We start from the raw sequence: 21,768 nt of genomic DNA, 5'->3' as shown, positions 1-21,768 counted from the left end.
CAAGGAGGTTGACCCATCTGAGCCGTCTCTGCGCACTCTCTGAACCCAAACGTGAGATGGAAGGCAAAGTTTTACCCCTGTGTCTTTCCCTCTTAGTTAAATTACGCAAAAGGAGGGGGTATTAAACCAGTGTTCGGGACATACAATGTGGTTTGTACAATGCCGTCTCTGCGCAACTCTCACGATACAAAATGACTACAGCGCAGGCGTCAAAAAGCGAGATGAAAGGCAGCATTTTACTCTTACTTACATCAGGGATCCATGTAATTTTAGAAGCAGGAATGGAGAACGGTTAGCCTTTACTTCAGTCCGACTCATAGTCCAGTATAGAGTCCCTCCCTTCAACACGTAACGAAAATATTAAATTATCTTATAGGCTCACTTAAACTACGTTTTGATGACGTTGCTGACGGGGACGGCGAAAAATACTCAATTCTTTTTTACCTCTGTCGCTATGACCCGCCTCTTCTTTCCTAACCCCGTCCCGGATAAGGGGGACGTGAACTTAGACGCGGGCCCAGATTACCTTAAAATTACATGGATCCCTGATTACATCGAAAGGGTCTATTATTGTAAAAGGCCACCGTAGAAGTATCATAATGCTGGGGCTTCTATAAGAAGTAAAGGGTTGTGGAAAGCACGAAAAATTCCAAAGATCGTTTGGTACCCACGACCCTGGACGACGACAATTTTTTCCCTTGAACGGCAAGGGTAAAGACAGTAAAGTACTCTTTAAGGCTAGTTAATTCCAGTCCTCTATATAATTCACCTTCCATGGTTTATTGACTAAATTTTTCCAAGGATATCGCCTGAGGAATTAAACATTTTTCGTCGTTAGCTGAAAGGCAACCGGAATCGCTCTCATTTTGTATATCTCTTTGTTATAGGCAACACCTTTTACTTTTAAGTATGTCAGTTTTATTATCACGATAGTTCAAAAAATGGACGTTCTAACAAATTTCATGTACCCAAAGTGAACTTTCTTCTATTTCATCAAGAATAGAACTTGACGCTATTTTCACACTCAAGTTTAAAAGTGTGTTAAGAATGGTTCGTTTCGTTGTTTTAAACGTAAGTGTTTATGTGAAAGACATTTTGTCAAAGAACCAGGGCTCGAAAAAACCCGGGTTTATTAAAACAAAAAACCCAGCCGGCCAGCCCACCTGATTTCATAGGGTTTTCTGGGTTTTAATGGTTTTTTGGGGGTTTGTTATATTCAGCAGTTGATTGCATTATAAAAATTGTCATTCAAAAGTCAATGCTTAGTGAAAAAGTCTTAAAATGTTTCAAAAAAATATTCAGCGCTATTACCCAAAATATCGGCTTTTGACAACAGCGGTTTAGCAAAGTGTTGCGTAATCGGTTGGTTGAGCGGTTCTTAAAACAGCTTTATGAGATAAACATAAGTTCATAAGACATGTTCCATAAGTTTTTCACTGGTCAGTGAGAGCGTGCCATGAATTGACGTAGGTGAAACGTCATAGATTTTCGTAAAGCGACGCCTGGTGAGGCACTGTCAAAGGCTTAGCACAGACTAAGTAGATAGATGGACTGCAAAACCGAGTGTAGTCAATTCTCTCTTGTCCTTCTCGAACTAGCTCTCAGTAAGTCTTTTGCATTATGAAGTGGAAGTAGTGCCATATCTTATAAACTTATCATCAAACTGAAAGGCGACTATGTTTAATCAGCTGGTTCATGACATGTACTCTTCTGCCCTTGTCAATGCTAAACGATTACTAGTTATCCGTAATAGATGATTATCCGCTCATTGGAGTTCAACACTTAAAATGCTTAATTTATAGATTTGTTATAAATCTACTCTAAGCCTTGGAGTAATTGATTTCCAACAAAGCTACAACTATATATATTTTGACCTCGGGTCTTAGCATTGATTTTCTCCTGTAACTATCCCACATTTTTAATTGAATTCTTAATCACTCACGCAGTCCCAGGAGCTCTGAATCGGTTATCGAGAATAACACTATGACGTTGCTTTAACTGGTAGGGTGAAAGAGCTAGGGTAAGATCAAAAGCATATAGATAAAACCGAAAAAACACTTCGTTGAAAGTTGCTCGCGCCGTGTAATATGAGAAGCCCCAACTCCTTTATGCCAAAATAGTGTCGACCCCTCTCTGGTGTATGGTCACCTTCTAGACCGTGGTACAGAGAACAAGCCGTGAATAGGCTCATGAAGTATCAGATGCTAGCTCAAGTACCAAAAATCAACGTTTGTATCGCCAGCATCATGTACTACTTTTTATAAAACACCACTATTCCTTTGAAAAGCAAAATCAATTTTGGAATCAGCAAACTTCAAGCCCTACTTTTCCCCTTTTCCATAATTATCTAGAATCCTCCTTGGATAATAATAAAGAAATTCGATGCAACAGTGGTGTTTACCGGTTATCTAAGGGAACTTTATGACTACATTGTCCACTCATTGAACCTGAGGTAAGTATTTAAACACTATTCAGTATTTAGTATTCATTAATGGAGCCAACTGATTAGTATGATTCATTCAAGCGTCACATTAGTGGCATCTCGAGATGGGAAAACAGGCTCGCAAAAAGATGGCAATTGGACTGGGGCCTTAGGAATGATGCTTCGAAATGTAAAAACACTTAAATCATAACATAAATTAAGATATGTTCCATAAATAGTCACTGGTTACTGAGAGCTTGTCATGAAGTGACGTAGGTCATCGATTCTCGCCTGGTGAGGCGCTGTCAAAGGCTTAGTAATGCAGATTATACAGGAAGATGGACTGCAAAATTAACCGAGTGTAGGACTTCAATTCTCGCTTGTCGTTCTCGAACTAGCTCGAGCTGTAAGTCTCTAGCATTACGATCGAGTATAGGAAGTGTCAAACTTATGGAACATATTTTATAAACCTATGGTAAAATTTGATACTTAATATTAAATAAGAGTTAATTCTTAAGTTATTTGGATTTTAACAACTGATTTTTGTAAAGGAAACGGATGTTATATTTCAAGCCGTTGTTCTTAATCGTGAACGTTTCGAAGTGGGGGAATTTTCATCATTGCTAGCAACGACTCATTATACTGTACTATCTAGCAGAAACAAAGAAGGCGAAGCAACGCAATTTTTTTCAATAAAAACAGTCAATCGCGGAGTAAGTAAATAAACCTAATAATAGGATAAAAGTGCCACTCTTCTATTGTCTAGTTTCATCAAATCTTCTGGTACTGTTACCACTGGTGAGACAAGAGATGTTTGCTATACACTGCAAAATAAATTTTCACTAAGAGATCGCAAAAGGATCACTATCGGATTAGTCAATTCTGTCTCAATTTGAGATCACTAGATCGTGTTGGGATCACTTATAATATGTGTATCAATAGCAATCTGGAAGCGTAAAAGTGTTCTTTTTACGTTACTAAGTGATCAACTGAGAGCGATGTGACAGTGTATCAATAGCAATCTGGAAGCGTAAAAGAGTGTACTTTTTACGTTGCTAAGTGATCAACTGAGAGCGATGTGACAGTGTGCTGCAAGTGACCGCAAAGATCGCATTTGTCTTAATTTTAGATCACTCACACACATAAGAACGCTTCTGGTACGCTATAAAAATTATTTGGGTTATGGGACTAAAATAATTAAGATGACTTAATTTTAAACACCATTTATTTATCAATATTTTTCCAAATTTTCGAAATTTCTAATTCCAACTTAATGGCTTTGGTACCAAGCTTATAAAAATTATGAGACAAAACAAATTTTCCCATTAGGCCCATTGCCTGTACAAATTGCTTTGGGTAGTCAATTTCGAAAGCATAATGGTATGCAATTATTAAGTGTAGAATATTTCTCAGTTCAACATATTTTTCCGTAATTTGGACGATGTTTCCTAGTCCCACAATAGCACCTTGCTTCGGAATATTTCCTTCAAAACTGACAAGAGCCATTACTTGCCCATGGCTCATATCAGATGCTTCTTCTTCAAACTTTTCTGGCTGTAATATACATGATCTTTATATTTGTATTACTTAGAGCTTGAGGAAATTTTCTTTTGAATTTAAGATAAAGAGTTCGTGAAGCAATAATTTTCTGCCCATTATCCCATTAAATGATGGGTTCAGAAAAATAATCTGTTCTTACCGAGACTTCTTTGATAATTGGGATTGATTTCGGTCCTTTAGTATTTGTCACCGCAACCTTATTTTCAAAAATTTGCCAGGCTTCAAATGGCTTACGGTCCAACTAAAGACGAAAAGAGGGGAGAAATAATTCAGTCGACATATGCTCTAGACATAATTATCGGATTTTTCAAAAGACGCACCTTTGAGCTGAGATCCGACTTGGTGATTTCAAGCAAAACTTTCACAAACACATCCAGGTTTTTGAAACATTTTTCATATAATTCTGTTCCTAATGTTAAACGAAGTTCAATCAAAAGCTAGAGATGATAGAAAGTAAAAAAAAAATCAAAGAAATGAAGCAAATATTTGGAAGCGCAGATTTATATTTAATTCTTACTGTTTTAGAATTTTCGAAGCATGGATACTGTCTTAATAATTCCTTCATATCAAGGTTTTTCATGCTTTTTAAGTATCCAGACCGATTTGCAAATGTTTGACGCAACAATGCCCTCATTGAACCCCAATCAACTTTTGGCTTTTGATACTCCTTTTTCATGTTACTTATAGCTTCATCATATTTTTCTCCTGATAGAATGTCCCCTTTGAAGTTATCTCTTGTATAACTATGATTAAAAAAATTTATTGCACAACCAGCGTAACTGATAAATGTCAGTTAAAAAAGACTCTTTCATACCAGTGACTTATGGTTCTCTTTTTACTAGCATGTTCAGTTGGTCTTGATAATAAATCCCCATTTACTTCAACATTTGCTATTTTAAGAAAACCCTTGGGGTCTTTAGCTGCTCTACTATTAACTTTTAGTTTGCATCTTTCTTTTCTCATTCTCAAACTTAAAGCGGAAGTAAAAGTACTCTGAAATTATTTAGATTGAAATTTTAAAAATCTGAGCCTATTTCGGTATTTTTCCAACGGTTATACGAACCGCAAGAGACTAACTAATTTTGTACTTAAAATCTCATATGAGTTATGACTGATATAAAGAGGAAAAAATAGAAGCGATTCAGTTTTGTTTCTCTCCCGCAGTCTAAATATTCCACGTGTCGCTTCTATTTTTTCTTGATATTTTCAATATAATTAGGTTTACCCAAGCTTTTGTTCCTGGAGCTTTTATACACGGATATTGCGCTGTCATTTGCATCCCAATTTTGGCGTAAACAATTTGATTCGACACATTTGGTTCACGTACATAGTGAGCACTGCATTCTTGGATAAAAGCACTCCAATAGTCATGATTAATGTTGAGAACGCCTGTTTCCAAAGCACTTAAAATCAAAGGCGAAAATTTCGGGAAATCCAATTCCTTTGGTTAAAAAAACAATAAGTATTATAATCTAAAATGTTAACACAAGCCTTTCCATGAATTTTATATGAAATTTTTATTTACCGAATATCTGGTAGCGGATTTCCCTGACACTTGAACAATACTGTCTCCAGAAACTGCTTCATTCTGGTGATTTGCATCGTCGATATTACGTTTTTTCGGATTTTTTTCCTCATTGGAAAAACTTGGTTCATTTGGTTGAACAATTTCACCTTTATCTGGACTATTTTTAGCTGAAATTTCAGTTTGATCATCATGACGATTATTTTCAACACTTTTTTCCGTGTTCTGTGACGTTTCTTCGTCACTTTCCTTAAATGAGTGTTTTCCATCATTATATTGCTTATTTGCTGTTTTTAAAGGGTCATTTTTCGTAGATAGATCTTTTGTAACGTTGACTTTTTCCATAGTTATATTTTCAGTTTCACGTGTAGCAATTTTCAGTGAAGCTGTAAAATATTTTGAAGATTAATTAAATAAAAATGATAATCCAGAATCAAATTAATAAGAATTACCATTCTCATGCTTGGTTGGGGGGCAGGCACAATACAAACACCCATTATTTTCAGTCGTGCTTGGTTTTTCATACTCAAGGCATTCTCCAACGCATTCTTTACAAGCGCCACGGTTACAGCCTCGGCTATCTAGCATTTCCAGGTATGGTGCAGGGTACTAGCAAATAGAGCTAAATTGCCAAGGTAATAATGTAGTCTTTAAAGGGATAATGGAATAGAAAAACAAGTTTTTTATTAAGGGTGTTAAATTACGCATAAAATCATCAATACCCTATAACTTATCAAAACTCTCGTTAATTTATTATAAATTTTTAAAGTTGTGATTTTAGCTCACTAAGCCAAACTTTGATACAAAATGTATTGCATAAAAAAAAGGAATTTGCTGTGGCCAATCAGGGGGGCGACAAAAATGACTTGAACTCACTCTTTTCTCCGGTCAAGGTTTAGCCTGCTTCAACGCTCGTTAAACTCAATTTCAGCGCTATTATTTTACTTAATTTATGAAATCTGATTAAATCTTGCTCCAAATAGGTTTCTAAAGCTTATAAAGTTGTTTTTAGCTTTACAAAAGGGTTGGATATCCTTTAGAAACCTATATTTGGAGCAAGATTTAATCGGATTGCATAAATTGATTCCAATAATAACGCTGAAATTGAGTTTGACCATCGTTGAAGCGGGATTTGACCGGAGAAAAGAGTGAGTTCAGGTCATTGACTTAAGTACATTCCTTTCTTTTAAAGAAATTTACACCTTAAGAATTTGTAGCAAAATTGAATTAGGCTTAGTGAGCTGAAATCACAACTTTCAAAATTGATTACGAATTAAAGAGAAAGTTTTGATAAATTACATTGATGTTTTTAAGCGTATTTTAACACCCTAAATAAATGAAAAATTTGTTTTTCTATTTCATTATCCCTTTAATTTTACTTTTGATTGCCGCTTAAAATGTTGATAGATTTATTCAATTAAACATGAATATTTATCTACTATAAAATGCTTAAAATTTAGTACTCTAAGGGTTAGTGGCCATGGATTTTCTAATTGATCTCTTTGTATAACAATTTCATCATCATTTACTCTTACTTCATAAGCATGTAAATGAGACTGATAACCAATGACTTGTGTTGATTTGCCAATGAATAATTGTTTTCTTTTCGTTGCAACTATACCATGAATTACAGCAAATTCTCTTATCTCGCTAGTTAGAGAGGACAAGGACAGTGCTGTTCCTGGTTTATAAACATGACCATGAACCCCAAATTCTTTTATAACATAAATTTGTAAATCATCAACATCCAAGAAAGGAGTTATCAGATGTCTAATTTCATCACTGAGATCACCGAGCAGAATTACACTATCTATGTTTACCTCATCAGAGCCGTACAAAAAATTTTTATTTGGAGCCCCACTTACACTGTTTTGAAAGAAACAGTTTCGCAAGAGATGAAAGCGACTCATGCTAAGAGCAATGTTTTTAAAAGAACCCCACTTTCGACCTTTAAAAACGTTAAAATGCGCTTCAAATCTCATACACCACTGGTGTCTTAATGGACCGAAAAGCCTCATTTGTTTAGGAAAATGTACAAGGTAGTGAAACTTTGGTTTTAGGTTAATATTTGGATATTCGATCAAAAATGTCTCATTATAAAGCTGAATGGCATTTTCTAATTGTTCGGCACTCTCCTCTAAACAATAAGGGGATGTACTCAAAAAAGTTATTTTCGCCAATAACACAAAATTTTTTAATTTCGGGTTGTCAGGTGCTACTTTAGATGCTAAAATAAACGGTAGTACTTCTAGAATAGTTAAAACTGCAGATGCCGAGAGCGATATGTGCCCTTCATGCGACAAGTTTGAAGATTCTATTCTAGTGGGTTTATTCTTTTTCTCTAGATAGGAGTAATCATATCTCTCAATTTGGGCGTTCAACCAAGCTATATCAAAAAAACTCTCCTCATTAACGAAATTAGCAAGCATAACTTTCAATGTGACTAACACTATTCCTTCTAAAAGCACATGCATTGGATCGTGGACGGCTAGCTCTAATGACACATTTTTAATTGAAAATAGGGGGGAGAGACTATTGATCCCATATTCTTTACTCCAGTGCTTTCTAGCAGCTTCAGTTTCACACTCAGAAAGAATTTCGCACATTTCTAGGTGATCACCAGTTTCCCGCCGCTGAAAATCAGTCTCTCGGAAATTTTCAAAAATATCAGGTCTCTCGCCTAGACAAGTTCGACAGCATTTCTTAGCAAAGGCAACTCCCTCTTTGAAACCCCATAATTGGTTTGATGCTGGAGTGTCTGCAGGCGTACCAACAATCATTCCAGTAAAAACGTTTCCATCTTCAAGCAAATCAATACCAGTGGCTAAATTGTTCATGCTTTCAATAAAATCGGAAAGCACTAGTTTCAGACCAAATTCCTTAGCATCCGCAGACTTTACAATAGCTAAGAGTTGCTTAGTGTGCAATTTAGACCTGAACTGGGGAGGTATATTCGCAAGCTCGTAAGAAAAAATTGTCAACTTATGAGTTTTCCTATGAACACCTATGGGGTTAACTGTTTCAATATCATCGACATGAAGTACAGTTTGGAGGCAATTTGACCTTGAAATAGCGTTCTCTTTGTAATATAAACCATCGCACCAATCTTTCATAACGGTTGAATCACTGTCGTGAGAATTTTCAACCCAAAATTTAACATCAGGAGTTCTTAGTAAAGCTTTGATACTATTCAAGAAAGGAACGCAGTACGCATAAACATTCTTAGGTACAAATCTCCCTTTAACCTTAGTCCTTCTCGTGCCAAGATACAAAGGCATCACATCTCCTAAATGGAAATTTTCCCTAAAATATTTTTGTCTACCAGCATCATATAACATTCTGTTTAATGTGGTTGAAAAGTCAAATAATGCATCAAATTTGCTATCCTTAATATCTTTGTTATCTACGCTTTCCATAACTCGAGAAATCTCATCTCTTAAATTTTCCGAAATGTCATTAAATAATTGTAGAATTTCTTGAGCTATGCTGTTAATAACATTTTTGCTAAGCCCGTGTTTGCCTTCTAATCTCAAGAAAAAATAAGCCAATGACGCTTGTATGGATTTGGACTTAGAACCTGGATTTAAATCCTCGTCAATTATTGGGTTAGGATTAGGTCTATTAGGTGGACTCTCATTTGAATGGTCAGAGTAATTACCATCATCAAGTTCCATTTCATCCTCAGCTGCCATTTCAGGCACAGCTTCGTCCACATGATTAATATCCAAAATATTTCGGTGATAACGACGGCAATGCACCTTAAAAGCTCCATAACTGTTTGTTTTATAAGGACAAACTCTACAGGAAATACTAAACATGCTTTCATTCTTATGTTGCTTAATTGTATGTTGATTTAATTTTGCTACACTAACCGTTCTGAAACTACACATTTGGCAAGCAAATTTGTCACGATTTCCAGGCATTTTTAACGCCACTACAAAACTTTTGGCCTTCAAAAAATAACTAGGCTAATTAATTAATTTTTATTCATTACACCATAACTTATCGACGCGGCATTGCTCTTAAAATTTATTGTTTAAGGTATGCATGCCGTCGTTACAATCATAACTAAATAACAAATATTTAGAACTTTATAACCTTATTATTAACAATAGACGAATTCAAAACCAACCGCATGGAGCAAGCCGTCATTCTCGGTAACAACCCCTTGGGTCAAAAAACCAAACGCCATGCTGAACTAGAATTCACAACACGCGGGAGGCCAGCCAATACGCACTGCCTCTAGCGGTGGCTCTTGGCATAAGGAGAATGGCGGCGTGCCACACGTGGTTGGTTTTTATTTAATAAATGAATTACTTACCCCGAAATGAAATATTCGAGTTGCACGGCTGTTTCCACAAAACGTTTTTATTAACAATTAAGGACGAAGATGAAATCTTCTAAGTATAATCAAAAAATACTGAGATACTGGGCAGCGGACGAGGCTTACTCCAACACGGAGAAAGTCTTTTATGATCACACTAACTTAACAATCGCCGTCGTTATACAATTATAACTAATTAAATACCAAATAGTTAGAACTTTATCACCTTATTATTATTATAATTATTAATCTCACATATCCAGAACGGAAATGCTTGCTGTGCTTCCTCAAATCTTCTAAGAGACTAAGCCTAATAAAAAATACTGAAATAATGGCCTTGGCCACCGCGCGGACGACTGTACCGTTCCGAGCAATAAATCACCGAAAATGATGTCCCCTTTACCCTATTCCTAGAGTCCTAGGCGCTTCCGAGAACAAAAAGAGTTTTTTCTTAACCCCTATAGGGAGTTGGCACTCCATGTTATCTTCCTATAGACGCTAATAAAGCCAAAGGCAGGGAGCTGCCGCTTCCCTATAGTCCACACTCCACAGGTGCTTTTAAGACCACGCCCTTACAAAATTTCCACTATTTGAGTAAAAACTGGGTCTGGTATCTTTACAATAAAGAGATCTTATACTGCAAAAAAGAGAGGTTGGACATTTATGATTTAAATCGAAGAAATTTGCAGCCTTAACGCTCCAACGATAGCGTTTTTCTGTATATTTATTAGTGTCAGTCAGTCACCATAAAAAAGGGTGAAAACATATTGTAATATTCGTCTTTTTAAGTTGATATTTAGTTGCGGTACATATATCGCTATAGGCAATGTCCGACCCCTTTAAAATTCTTAAAAAAAAACAGCTTTTTGTCGCAAAAGAGTTGGGAGGGTTTTGCTTCTTGGGCCGTTTTCCATTGGTATTTTTGCGTGGAGTAATTTTAATGGAGTGATAATTAAATATGCCTAACTTCCAAAAATACTACTCCATATGGTGGCAAAAAATAGCACCCAGCCAATAAATAAATAAATAAAATAATTAAATAAATAAATAAATAAATAAATAAATAAAAAGGCATTAGCGAGGAAACGCGAATCTGTAGTATTTACATGACGTCACTCTCACATCGAACATCACGAAAAGGAAATAACAGACCGAACTTAGAAACAGATAATGCTGCTGTATTCTTGCCAGAAAAATTTTGCAACGCCCTTCAAATTAATATAAATTATACCGAATTCCTGATTATACCAGAATTAAATGTACTTCTGATTTTTACTATTAATGCAGAAAAACCGAAAGTATTTAACATAACGGAAATAAAAATTCAAAACATAAATTCTACTCTGCGGCCAATTATAAAATTTACACGCTGCCTCTTTCTCAGATAAACGCGAATGGGTTTACTGCAGGGAGAACTAATTATAATGTGCCTTGAGATCACTAACAGTGATCTCAAGACACGGGATTTGCTGATCTCTAACTGTTATAAAGGGTACAAAAATTAATGTAGGAAGTGATCTGTCAGTGTTCAAGCGCATACCTTTATGTGTGACTGCTAAAGGACGCTTAAGGATCACCAACCTTCACATAAAGATCACTTTCTAAAAATATTAGATTGTATTTTAACGTTTATAGAGCACTCACGAACGTTTCAAGATCACCTTTGGTTCACCAAAAATGATCTTCATATGTTCAAAACTGATGTCAAAGTGAATTTTAATTTTGCAGTGTAGTAGTTTTATTTCAACTAATACTTGACTAAAACAGTGATAAGTTTGTAATGTGCGCGCTATTCTCAGGGAACTAACACAAATATTCCAGCTGTACTAATATTCAGATAAAACCATGATGTATTTTTCTTATTTTAATAGGTTTGGCTGATAGCATTCAGTTTATTGGCTCTTGTTTCGATGATTTTCTATTATACGGACAATATTGAAAATGCTTTAAATAAAACCAAAACAAAGTTACAACGATTCAGATGGTGGAAATACATATTTGCTTTTTCTAACGTCTTCATTTTAAAAGGTTAAAAATAACTTTCTTCTTTGTCAAATTACATCCCAATAATATTTCATTGGGAAATAAATTATGGATTAGGCCTAACATATACCCCTTAAATTCTCTCAAGAAAGTGGGCCTACGTTAAATTCTGATAAAGGATTTCACCCAAAATACTTAATGGATTTTTATTTGAATGTATTCAGTTCTTTACAAAGCTATATAATTACCTTTCCGAGTGACCATGACGCCATGGAGAGGTATTACAATGGTCGTCTATGTCTGTGTTTGTCACCTCGTTCGCAGTTGGCAAATCGTATAGCAAACGCGGTCCGGATATTGCATATACCACGTGGTATATGCAATATCCAGACCGCGTTTGCAGTTCACAGAAAACAATATTGGCTTCTACTCCGTTACCATCGTTAGGGTTAAGATGTAAGCGGAGATCCACTAGGGTTACGAAAAACGTGTAATCTTAAAATGGCAAGGCTTCAACTAATGATTCACGCAATTACGGCATTTCTTATCATTTACTGTCAATCAATCGCCTTATATACCCTAAATTTACAAAAGTTGTGAAAAACGGTGTTCGCTAGAATTCAAACGGAAACAATAGCTGCATGTATAAGGTAAATTACAGACGTTTAAAATAATTAATATCAATTATATTTATTTAATTATTTAAGAAAAACCTCTTAATTGGGTAGATAGCCTTCTCCTTGACTCGGAGAGGTTTATTTCGGTTTCCCAACTTGTTAATATACTAGTACATTTTGTATTTTAGCAATACCACTTACAAAGAGAGCGCGTACACTCGGACGACGGTTACTCTTATTTACTTGGATGTTTGGCTTTGTTTTATTTGTCAGCGTTGTAAGCAGTTCAATCGTATCACGTTTAGCAGTAACAAGTGACGACCACAAAATTGATAAACTTACCGATATTATTAAATATAAGGAAATTCGACCGTTGGTCAGAAAAGGATCATTTATCGCCCGTTATATTCAGGTAAAATTATATAAATTTTTTTACAATCTTACTACTAAGTTTGTAATATCTGACCAGGGATAGATTTAATTTTATAAGTAGGAATGGAGAACGGTTAGTAATTACTTCAGTCCGACTCATAGCCCAGTATAAAACCCCTCTCTCGAACACGCAACGAAAAGTTTAAATTATCTTATTGGCTCATTTAAAGTACGTTTTGATGACGTTGCTGACGGGGACGGCGAAAAATACGTAATTCCTTTTTACCTCTATCGCTATGACCCGCCTCTTCTTTCACACCCCCCCCCCCGTCCCGGGGAAGGGGGTCCGGGACTTTGACGCGTGCCCAGATTACTCTGTTCTCCATTCCTACTTCAAAAATTAAATCTATCCATGATCTGACACAATGATGTAATTCTTTTTCAATTAAGGACCGAAATGTTTGTTGAAAATATGATTTTATATCAAGAGCAAATACAAGAGAGTATAATACTTCTGTATGCACATGCCACACCTCTTTTGAGGGGTTAGATTTCTACCGCTCTAGCCTCACGACCCCCTATCCCAGGATAGCCTCTTCACAGCTTTTAGATTATTGTTCCCGCAAAGCATACAGACTACGGGCTTAGAGGCGGCGGACGAGGAGCGGCTTTTCAAAAACATAATACCTAACCTCCTATAGTATATTAATACTCTCTTCTATTTTCTCTTGTTTATTTTCTATATGGTCACTAGACTCCTAGTAACAGTTACAATAAACAATTATCTGTAGGCCGAATAATGACTTTATGAATTTCCACTAGGCCTAGACGTTTCTGAGCAAAATATTACGTTAATTTTGTCTCTGAAGCCAATTTTAAATTTTTGCCTGGAAATCTTAAAATCTCAACATTTTAAATTTGATCTCCAAAACCACCGACATTTCAGAGTTCAAAAGACGCGACAACAGGAGAAGTTTGGCAACAGATCATTAAACGAAAGGGAGAAATCCCTGTCCAAACCATGAGTTCACAAAGTCACATCGAAGACGTTCTAAAACGAAAATTGGTTGTCATTTCAAGCGAAGAAAGAATTGCTGAAATTATGAACGCTTTTTGCACTAATGATTCAAAATTTTATGTTGCGAAAGAAAATTTTCTTAAAGTTCTTATAGCCTTAGTCGTTAATAGGAAACTATCATCAAACTTCAGAGAAAACTTAAATCTGAGGTAAAAGATCCGAAATAGTTAAGAAGGCGAGGAACAAATGATATACGCATGCAGGCAAACATGGATATGTATAAACGCTACGAATTATGGATTCAAAACAAGGCCAAAAAGCTGGCCACCAAATACGCGATACACTCTCGTGGGCTAAAGGGACTCAAGGAGAATGTATGGGAGGGAAGACTCTGAGTCAGACAAAATGCACGTTGTTCCCCCGTTCTTAAAACGTTACTGTGCCGTTCCCTGGTTACCATAGTTACCGCTACCACCTTGCGTTCAAGCCCCCTTGCTCTAGCTTCATGAGCTTGTTTTACCGACGGCTTGCGCGTTGAAGTTGCGCGCCTCTGTATGCGGTATCTGCCTCGTTTTTGTTTACCTCCCCTCTTTATAGAACGAGTCTCCTCTCTTACACATCCTTCTTGAGGAAATATAGCTCTCTGGAGAATCCCAAGGTTGTTGGAGATATTGGGAGAATCCTATGTGGCGAGTTTGAAATTTCGCCCATGCGCAATGAATTTTCCTATCCCTCATAAGGTTGGGTGGGTTGGAAGTCTAATTTTTTTCTGCTGATAGGAAAAGTAAGGTAAGAGATGGAAATCCATAATACATTCATATTTATAATTATACATATCCATTATGCAACAATGAACTTGAGTGGTTACGATCGTTAACTACGATGATTAACTATACTTAATTAATAATTAATAATTAAGTAACACCTGACAAATTCAACAGAATTCAAAGGTACGTTGACACAGCCTTGATGAAAAAGGCTTGGCAAGGTCCAAGTATTCAGATCAGTTGCGAAGATACAACATCCGTAGGAGAAGGAAACAAACCATTAAACCTTCGAGACATAGCGCTTGGTTTTCGACTTTGGTTCAGCGGTTTATCGATATCCATATTTTTCATACTTTTTGAAACTATACGCGGTTTACTCTAATGCAGCAACTTACGTTGTTACGGTTAATGGTATTGTGCATGAGAATGTATTATTTTCGTGTTTCTTGTACAGATGAAAACAAGCCCAAATGCATTGTCTGTAGAATAAGCCAAATTTGAACGTCTCAAGCCTTTTCGTGGGTGAACTAAACAAAGAGATTATAATCAAAACCCTTAAAATATTCACAATTATTAATTATTTTTCAAAGTTTCGTGAAAACGTCTATTCGATTACATGTTTCTTTTTCATTTAAAGTGTTAGTGACATAATTTTCGTCACCCACAAACTTAAAATGCGAAAAAAATCCTTGAAAAATCTAGTTTATTATGATATGTTTACTTTTTTATTTGGTTTCGTAGCAATTTATTAAATTGCAATCAAAGTTTTGTGTTTGGAAAAGGCCTAGTTGAGATTTTCTTTCGTTTGATGACGTAGTAAGGAGAAATTTTCACTCTAGATGTCGCTCACGTGACGCGCCTGTTAGTGTCGCCGCGCAGCGTTAAGCCTAATTTATTCAGATTCGCGCGCAGACGATAGTTCTATATTTTCTTTGCTCGCGCGCGCGCGCAGCATTAGTAGACTCGGGAGTCTCGGGCGCGCGCGCTTGGCACGTGACGCCTATAAGTGTCTCAGCCTAAGTGTTAAGCCTAATTTATTCAGATTCGCGCGCGCGCCGCATTAGTAAACTCGGGAGTCTCGCGCTTGGCTTTTCCGCGAGATGCCGTGAATGACGTAGCAAGGTGAAAAACCCGCCAAAAATCTTCTCCGCAAATTTGCCTTTGTCCCCCAAATTTCAAGTTTTCAAAGTGTTTTTTCTGTGTTTTCCCTCATAATTAAATATTATTCCAGCATATTTTTGGAATCAGAAGAGTTTAAACTCTCAAAAAAGTAAGGTTTTCTTTAGATTTGAGATAATTTTTAAATCACGTCGCTATTCCTTTAAAGATTTATTATAATATTTAGGTCAGCATGTATTTAGAGCGTTAACGATTGGATGGAATAGTTTATGTATTATAATCTCGCGTATAATAAAGGATGATTAAGCATACAGTGGAAATAAGTGTGCGAGAAATTGAGGTCAAAATATGCATTTATATGACCGGGTAGAATACTATTTTTGGACATTTATATAACATCCTGGTATTGTATAAAATAATACTCCAAAAGAGCTTGTTGTTCTTTCACGTCAACAGTGTCAATGGTTTTGACATTATTGTCCTTATCGATGGGGACTTCTTGCAGGACCATCATTCCGTTAGTGTAAATACCTTTGGTCTCAACTGTGGCGTTAAATTTGCTCATGGTGCCAATTATTTGTTTAGGGTAAGCGAAGGCGAAGGCGGCCAATAAGTCACAAAATGATACACCATCCGTATTCAATGCTCGAAAGGCCTCTGCCCCTTGGCGAGTGTAATCCTTAAATATCTTGCCGTATCTCGTTTTAGACTTTATGACTTCATCATATACGTCCTAAAGATTTAATAAAGTGATACCATAAGTTCGTAAGATATGTTCCGTAAGTTTGTCACTGGCTACTGATGAGAGCTTGTCATGAAGTGATGTAGGTAATAGATTCGAGGTAAAGCGACGCTTGGTCAGGCGCTGTCAAAGGCTTAGTAATGCAGACTAAATAGGAAGATGGAAGTCCTGCAAAATTAACCACCGAGTGTATAGGACTTCAATTCTCGCTTGTCGTTCTCGAACTAGTTCGAGCTGTAAGTCTCGAGCATTACGAAGTATAGGTAGTGTCATACTTATGGGTACATATCTTATGAACTTATGTATTATCAAGGGCAAATAAAAATTAGACAAAGTGACAAAGCATACAATCGTGTAATTCACTTTGTAACGATAGTCTGCAAGGACCAAAACTATTCTATCCTAAAAATACACCTAAAGTCGAAGTGGCTATTTTGGTCTGACACAAATTAAAGGATAGTTCTGATTGGCTGAGCAAAGAAGGAGGTAGGGTGAAAGTGAAACTTGGAGTGCGTCACAAACATGCAAGTAGATCCTAGGGATGACCTTCATTCACTACAGTGCCTCACTTTTGGTTATATCTATTTCTTTGCGTTACAATTCACAATGACGTGCTCTGTTTACCATTGTTAAAAGTTCAAATATGAAATGCGCATGCATGCATACGTACGAACGGTATTCCATTATTCAGACAAGTTTCCCAAGGATAAATTTCAGTCATGAACGGGTTCCTCAATAATACAACTTCGGCTGCTTTGGGGTCACTTGCGAAGTTAAACTCGGCTCCGGATGGCCTGTCGTCAAAAACATTCCCTCGACCTAATGACAAAAACGTTATTAGGTGTTTATACATCATTTTTGGTCGAATAAAATTATTGATGAAAACTATTTTCACAATAATTCTATATGGTTCTTAGCAATATTAATACAAACTTAAGTGACATAATAACGATAAATGCGCTATTAATGTAGAGGTAACTCTAAAAATACATTATTCGACGGTGTTTATATACCCATTGCATTCAAATTTTGAGAAATAGCAGTTAAGTGGTCTGCGGAAATCATGTTTTGTTCCCAAACTTAACTTCAATTGCGTGAAATGCGTATTGTAATTGTTGTTACCATAAGTTTATAAGATATGTTCGGTAAGTTTGTCACTGATTACTGAGAGCTTGTTATGAAGTGACACAGTGAAACTTACTCTCGTAAAGCGACGCCTGGTAAGGCGCTGTCAAAGGCTTGGCGATGCAGACTAAATAAGAAGATTTACTGCAAAACCGAGTGAAGTGACGTAGGTTAAACGTCACAGACTCTCGGAAAGCGACTCCTGGTGAGACGCTATCAAAGTCTTAGTAATGCAGACTAAGTTGAAAGATGGATTGCAAAACAGAGTGTAGTCAATTCTCGCTTGTCGTTTTCGAACTAGCGCTCAGTGTCTCTAGCATTACGAAGTATAGATTGTCATACTTATGGAACATATCTTATAAACTTATGTTGTTACTTAACTTAAGTGTACGAAAATACTACAGCAAGAGTATTAAGATAGAACCTACCGTAAATATTACCACCCAAAACGAATACATTTTTAATTTTTTTCAAAAATTCGGGATCGTTGCGCATTGCCAAACCCAAATTTGTTAGAGGTCCGAAAGCAAGTATGGTCAATTTTCCAGGATTGTCGTTGGCCATTTTGACCATGGCTTCGTGAGCCTTCATAGACGTATCGTAGGTATAATTACCAATTGGGTAAATGGCCGATGATCCGCCAATACCGTCCACTCCATAAAGGTCAAAACGTGGCACTTCTTGAAACGGGGGTTCAATAGCGGTTTCAGCACCATAAAATACTGGAACCTAATGGCGATCGGGAGCGTATCAAATTAAAGGAAAAAGTGTTACGTAACGTTATACCTTAAAAGAACGGCCTTTTTCAAAATATAGAAGGAATTAAATATTTAAAATTGAATAAATGATCTCTTATTACAAAATAATTACCATTTAATTAGTCTTAAAAACGGGGATTACTACGCCACCATTGCTTTAGTGGCGTTTGCTAAAGGGATTGGTTGAATTTTTTCAGGCTGAGTGAGGTAGGGGTAAGAAGTTCGGTTTAGCAGACGCCACTAAACCAATGGCGGATGGCGCAGTAGTCCTCGTTTTTAAAAGAGTAATTAAATTTTAATTATTTTTAATAAGAGATAAGTTATTTATATTAATATTTAATTCCTCTTATATTTAGAAAAGTGCCGTTCTTTTAAGGTATAATGTTATGCTACCTGAATATTTCCTTTAATGAATGATCTCTTGGATATAATTTTAAGAAAATACTTTCAAACTTGCCTTCAAATTAAGAAAATTGGCTGTTCGCAGTGCGTTTGCTCCACTTACACTCGCAGAGGAAATTCCAAATACGACCGTCAGGGCCTTGATTTGAATATGAGGTACTAAGGACAGGAGCACAAGAGCCAAACTATCGTCAAGAGCGAAATCGGCGTCAATGATAATTTCTTGCTGTTCTGTTACTCAAAAATGGTCAAAAAGATAAAGTATAGATTTCCAACTACAATTTCCACCAAAGCCGAAAAGGAATAACAGAAAGTATTTTGGCATCGGGAAAGTTAATGAAAGCCCTAGTGATTGTCGCATATCCTTAAAGGGTATGGGAATTTACAATTTCATATCATATTTTAGCACGAAAGTGGTATTATCATAAGCCTATAAAACCCCACCTACAAAATTTATAGGCTTATGGTATTATATTACACTTTCAAGTCTCTACTTTCAAAATATAAAGTTTTTAATATAATTGAACCAAAGTTTCTATTTTTAAAATCCATTGGAAAATCGCGAAAACTCAGTTTCGATATATAAATCATTTTGTCTTGTCAGCTTGTTCGTCTGGTTTATGACATCACTATGACGTTGAGGAAAAAAGCGCGGGAATCCTATACGCGCGAGCGCGAGTTCTGTCCATGCTTTGATAGCGGAGAGAGTGGCACCATCTCGCGTGTGTGACGTCAAAAACAAGAAAACGTTGTAGCCTTTCTTAAAAAGTGGATTTTAAATAATTTCATATGAAGCATTTTCAAATGCATATTGCCAGATAACTAGAAATCGGAGAATTAAAAGCTTGATATTTTTGAATTCACAGTAATTAATTCTATCTTTTGCTATATAAATCAGAGGTTTTTCAAACGAAGCTTCTCATACCCTTTAAGGCCTCTTTTTCAGTGATTTTAATTCACTTGACCCTTGATAAAAATTTCGTATCTGTCCTCTTAAAGTGGGTTTATGGGTTCCGTGCGAGACCAAAACGAATTTTGTTTTCATCACTCGAACTCAGAAACGTAACCTCAAGTAGATCACCATACATAAAAAGTCATGACGGCCGGGCTCTAGCTTCCATTCCTATGGGTATGCTCCCTGCTTTCCTTTCTTGAGATCATTCACACTAAGTTCAAAGATATGTTTCATAAGCTAGTGACTGGTTACTGAGAGCTTGTCATGAAGTGAGGTAGGTCATAGATTCGAGGTAAAGCGACGCCTGGTGAGGTGCTGTCAAAGTAATGCTGACTAAATAGGAAGATGGAAGCCCTGAAAAATTAACCACCGAGTGTAGGACTTCAATTCTCGCTTGTCGTTCTCGAACTAGCTCGAGCTGTAAGTCTCTAATATTACGAATAGTATAGGAAGTGTCACACTTATGGAACATATCTTATAAACGTATGCTAGTATGAACAAAAATAGGCAATGATGCTGAGACAATGGAAGTATTGATAACTTTGCGTAATGCAAACCTAGTTCGTTATAATCCTTTTTATGACGCTTGACTAATTCATAATTATTATATAAACGAGAGTAGCTTATCATTAACTAGCAATTAAAGATGCACATACAGTCAAGGAATATAAATTGGTGAACTGGGGGGGGGGGGTAAAACTTTGAAATACCCAACTTGTTACGATATTACGTATTTCATTAATTTTACACGGAATTTTAATTCCGGTCAAATTTAAGAAAGGGCCCAAGCGCCTGTCCCTGTCCCTGTGCCGGACGCGTACACGGAGAGAAACGAATGCAAGCTCGCGACGTAGAGAGAGAACTGCCTGGCATATAAGTGAGAGGGGGAAGAGGGAGAGGAGAGAGAGGAAAGAAAGGTAGTTTAAATTTCGCGGGCTTTTTGAGTGAAGGAAACAAGATGATAATTTTCGTGCACTTTGTACGCGTGATACATCAGGGTGATACTAGTTTACCTAATTTTTTTTGCTACAGATTTTTGCTAACCCGGCTTATAGCGTTTTCCTTTGGGTCCTCGCGGAGCGCTCCCAAGGAGCAATAAAAATGGTAGTAGTAGTTTCCAGCTTCGTTAAAGACTGTTTTTGAAGAATAGGATCTCCTAGTTTTATTCCTCCATGGGAGCGCTCCGCGAGGACACAAAGGAAAACGCTAATAACTCTCAGAATTTTTCAGAAAATTAAACGGCGTCTGCTTATTATAAGATAAGCCTTTGAAAAAACATAAATGAATATGAATTAGCGTTTATTGCCAATTAAAATAAAAGTTGCAGAGAAAATAATAGAAAGGCGACATCCCACAATATATTAAAGCAAATTAAAATTAAATTTAAAGTAAAAATGCGACTAAACCGATAAAATTATTTATAGAAATACATAATCAAAATTAGGATGGTCTTACAAAACACTTCATAAAACTACTTTTCGCAGATAAATGACCAGGAAACATTAGAAATTCCATTTTTAATTTCTACTTAATTGTTCCCTAGCGTTTTTACTCGTTTGTTTGTTAAATTAGGAGCTGGTATAACGAATTTCTTCTTGTAAACCTTTTTTTCTTTGAGTGCTTGAGGGGGAAGTGTACTGGTAGGGGACATTTAGGGGAAGGGAAGGTATCTCAATACAATATTAAAACGGTTCATAAAATTAATTTTTTCCAAGATTGGGTAAAGAAAACTTCATATATATAATTTATAACTGATATTTAATCGTTCCCAAGCGTTTTTACTCGTTTGCTCAGGATGTTCAGCGGAAGACGTAGCGAAGTTGGGAGCGTACTAGTTAAGCCACACCGCGAAGCCCGGTTCGAAACCCGGCGTGGAAAGTGTTAATTATGTGAAAGTCGTTGCTCTTTTAAATGGTACATCGCGCTTTGGTATATTGAAGTTCAATTTACCACGCTATTTATGCCAGTGGTGTGGTGGCGCAGTTGTTTGCGTCGTCGGTATGCATTACGCAGACCTTAGTTCGGCTCCCGCCGTTGGAAATGATATTAATTTAAAAATCTGGCCTTTTTACCTCTCCG

General features: G+C 36.5%; 3 protein-coding genes across 10 annotated transcripts; 1 reads left to right on the top strand and 2 right to left on the bottom strand.

The window, feature by feature from the left end:
• The first annotated feature begins 141 nt into the window (after positions 1 to 141).
• Positions 142 to 15,491, top strand: LOC149647259 (putative glutamate receptor). Of its 2 annotated transcripts, XM_089850140.1 has the most exons (8): positions 142 to 1,071; positions 2,352 to 2,452; positions 2,525 to 2,612; positions 2,974 to 3,135; positions 11,703 to 11,859; positions 12,705 to 12,843; positions 13,750 to 14,030; positions 14,763 to 15,491. In XM_089850140.1, the coding sequence occupies exons 1-6, from the start codon at positions 1,048 to 1,050 to the stop codon at positions 12,710 to 12,712; spliced, it is 540 nt and encodes a 179-aa protein (XP_089706266.1). In that variant the 5' UTR covers positions 142 to 1,047; the 3' UTR covers positions 12,713 to 12,843; positions 13,750 to 14,030; positions 14,763 to 15,491. The 2 variants fall into 2 exon arrangements, with proteins under 2 accessions (XP_089706266.1, XP_089706265.1); XM_089850139.1 differs by lacking the exons at positions 142 to 1,071; positions 2,352 to 2,452; positions 2,525 to 2,612; positions 2,974 to 3,135; positions 11,703 to 11,859 and adding an exon at positions 12,181 to 12,464 and having other exon boundaries at positions 12,620 to 12,843.
• LOC149647260 (uncharacterized) lies at positions 3,630 to 10,388 on the bottom strand. Of its 7 annotated transcripts, none has more exons than XM_089850134.1 (9): positions 10,087 to 10,388; positions 8,512 to 10,023; positions 5,508 to 5,893; positions 5,208 to 5,423; positions 4,797 to 4,975; positions 4,500 to 4,725; positions 4,303 to 4,419; positions 4,122 to 4,223; positions 3,630 to 3,976 (listed from the first exon to the last, which is right to left on the bottom strand). In XM_089850134.1, the coding sequence occupies exons 2-9, from the start codon at positions 9,428 to 9,430 to the stop codon at positions 3,647 to 3,649; spliced, it is 2,475 nt and encodes an 824-aa protein (XP_089706260.1). In that variant the 5' UTR covers positions 9,431 to 10,023; positions 10,087 to 10,388; the 3' UTR covers positions 3,630 to 3,646. The 7 variants fall into 7 exon arrangements, with proteins under 7 accessions (XP_089706260.1, XP_089706264.1, XP_089706263.1 ...); XM_089850138.1 differs by having other exon boundaries at positions 9,166 to 10,023; XM_089850137.1 differs by lacking the exons at positions 3,630 to 3,976; positions 4,122 to 4,223; positions 4,303 to 4,419; ... (2 more) ...; positions 5,208 to 5,423; positions 5,508 to 5,893 and having other exon boundaries at positions 6,102 to 8,793; positions 9,166 to 10,023.
• A 540-nt stretch (positions 15,492 to 16,031) lies between the features above and the next one.
• LOC149647258 (uncharacterized) lies at positions 16,032 to 20,319 on the bottom strand. Its single transcript, XM_089849614.1, has 5 exons — positions 20,247 to 20,319; positions 18,790 to 18,971; positions 18,003 to 18,303; positions 17,120 to 17,268; positions 16,032 to 16,440 (listed from the first exon to the last, which is right to left on the bottom strand). Exons 1-5 carry the CDS (start codon positions 20,317 to 20,319, stop codon positions 16,096 to 16,098), a joined length of 1,050 nt encoding a protein of 349 aa, XP_089705740.1. The 3' UTR covers positions 16,032 to 16,095.
• Positions 20,320 to 21,768: the final 1,449 nt, after the last annotated feature.

The sequence above is a fragment of the Phalangium opilio genome, unplaced genomic scaffold (assembly GCF_054372755.1).
Source record: "Phalangium opilio isolate 3A_F unplaced genomic scaffold, DU_Popi_V2 ptg000089l_1, whole genome shotgun sequence".
NCBI classification, from domain to species: domain Eukaryota; kingdom Metazoa; phylum Arthropoda; class Arachnida; order Opiliones; family Phalangiidae; genus Phalangium; species Phalangium opilio.
The sequence above is the reverse complement of the archived record's forward strand: the minus strand, read 5'-3'. Positions and strand labels throughout refer to the sequence as shown.

Excerpts from the sequence above, each read along its gene's own strand:
- LOC149647258 (XM_089849614.1), bottom strand. The coding sequence starts at position 20,319 with ATGATAAGCTACTCTCGTTTATATAATAATTATGAATTAGTCAAGCGT. Across the intron at positions 18,972-20,246 it reads AAAGGATTATAACGAACTAG|TAACAGAACAGCAAGAAATT; the intron begins GTTTGCATTACG and ends ACCATTTTTGAG. Across the intron at positions 18,304-18,789 it reads CCAATTTTCTTAATTTGAAG|GTTCCAGTATTTTATGGTGC; the intron begins GCAAGTTTGAAA and ends GATCGCCATTAG.
- LOC149647259 (XM_089850139.1), top strand. The coding sequence starts at position 12,679 with ATGTTTGGCTTTGTTTTATTTGTCAGCGTTGTAAGCAGTTCAATCGTA. Across the intron at positions 12,844-13,749 it reads TTATCGCCCGTTATATTCAG|AGTTCAAAAGACGCGACAAC; the intron begins GTAAAATTATAT and ends CCGACATTTCAG. Across the intron at positions 14,031-14,762 it reads AGAGAAAACTTAAATCTGAG|AATTCAAAGGTACGTTGACA; the intron begins GTAAAAGATCCG and ends CAAATTCAACAG.
- LOC149647260 (XM_089850133.1), bottom strand. The coding sequence starts at position 9,430 with ATGCCTGGAAATCGTGACAAATTTGCTTGCCAAATGTGTAGTTTCAGA.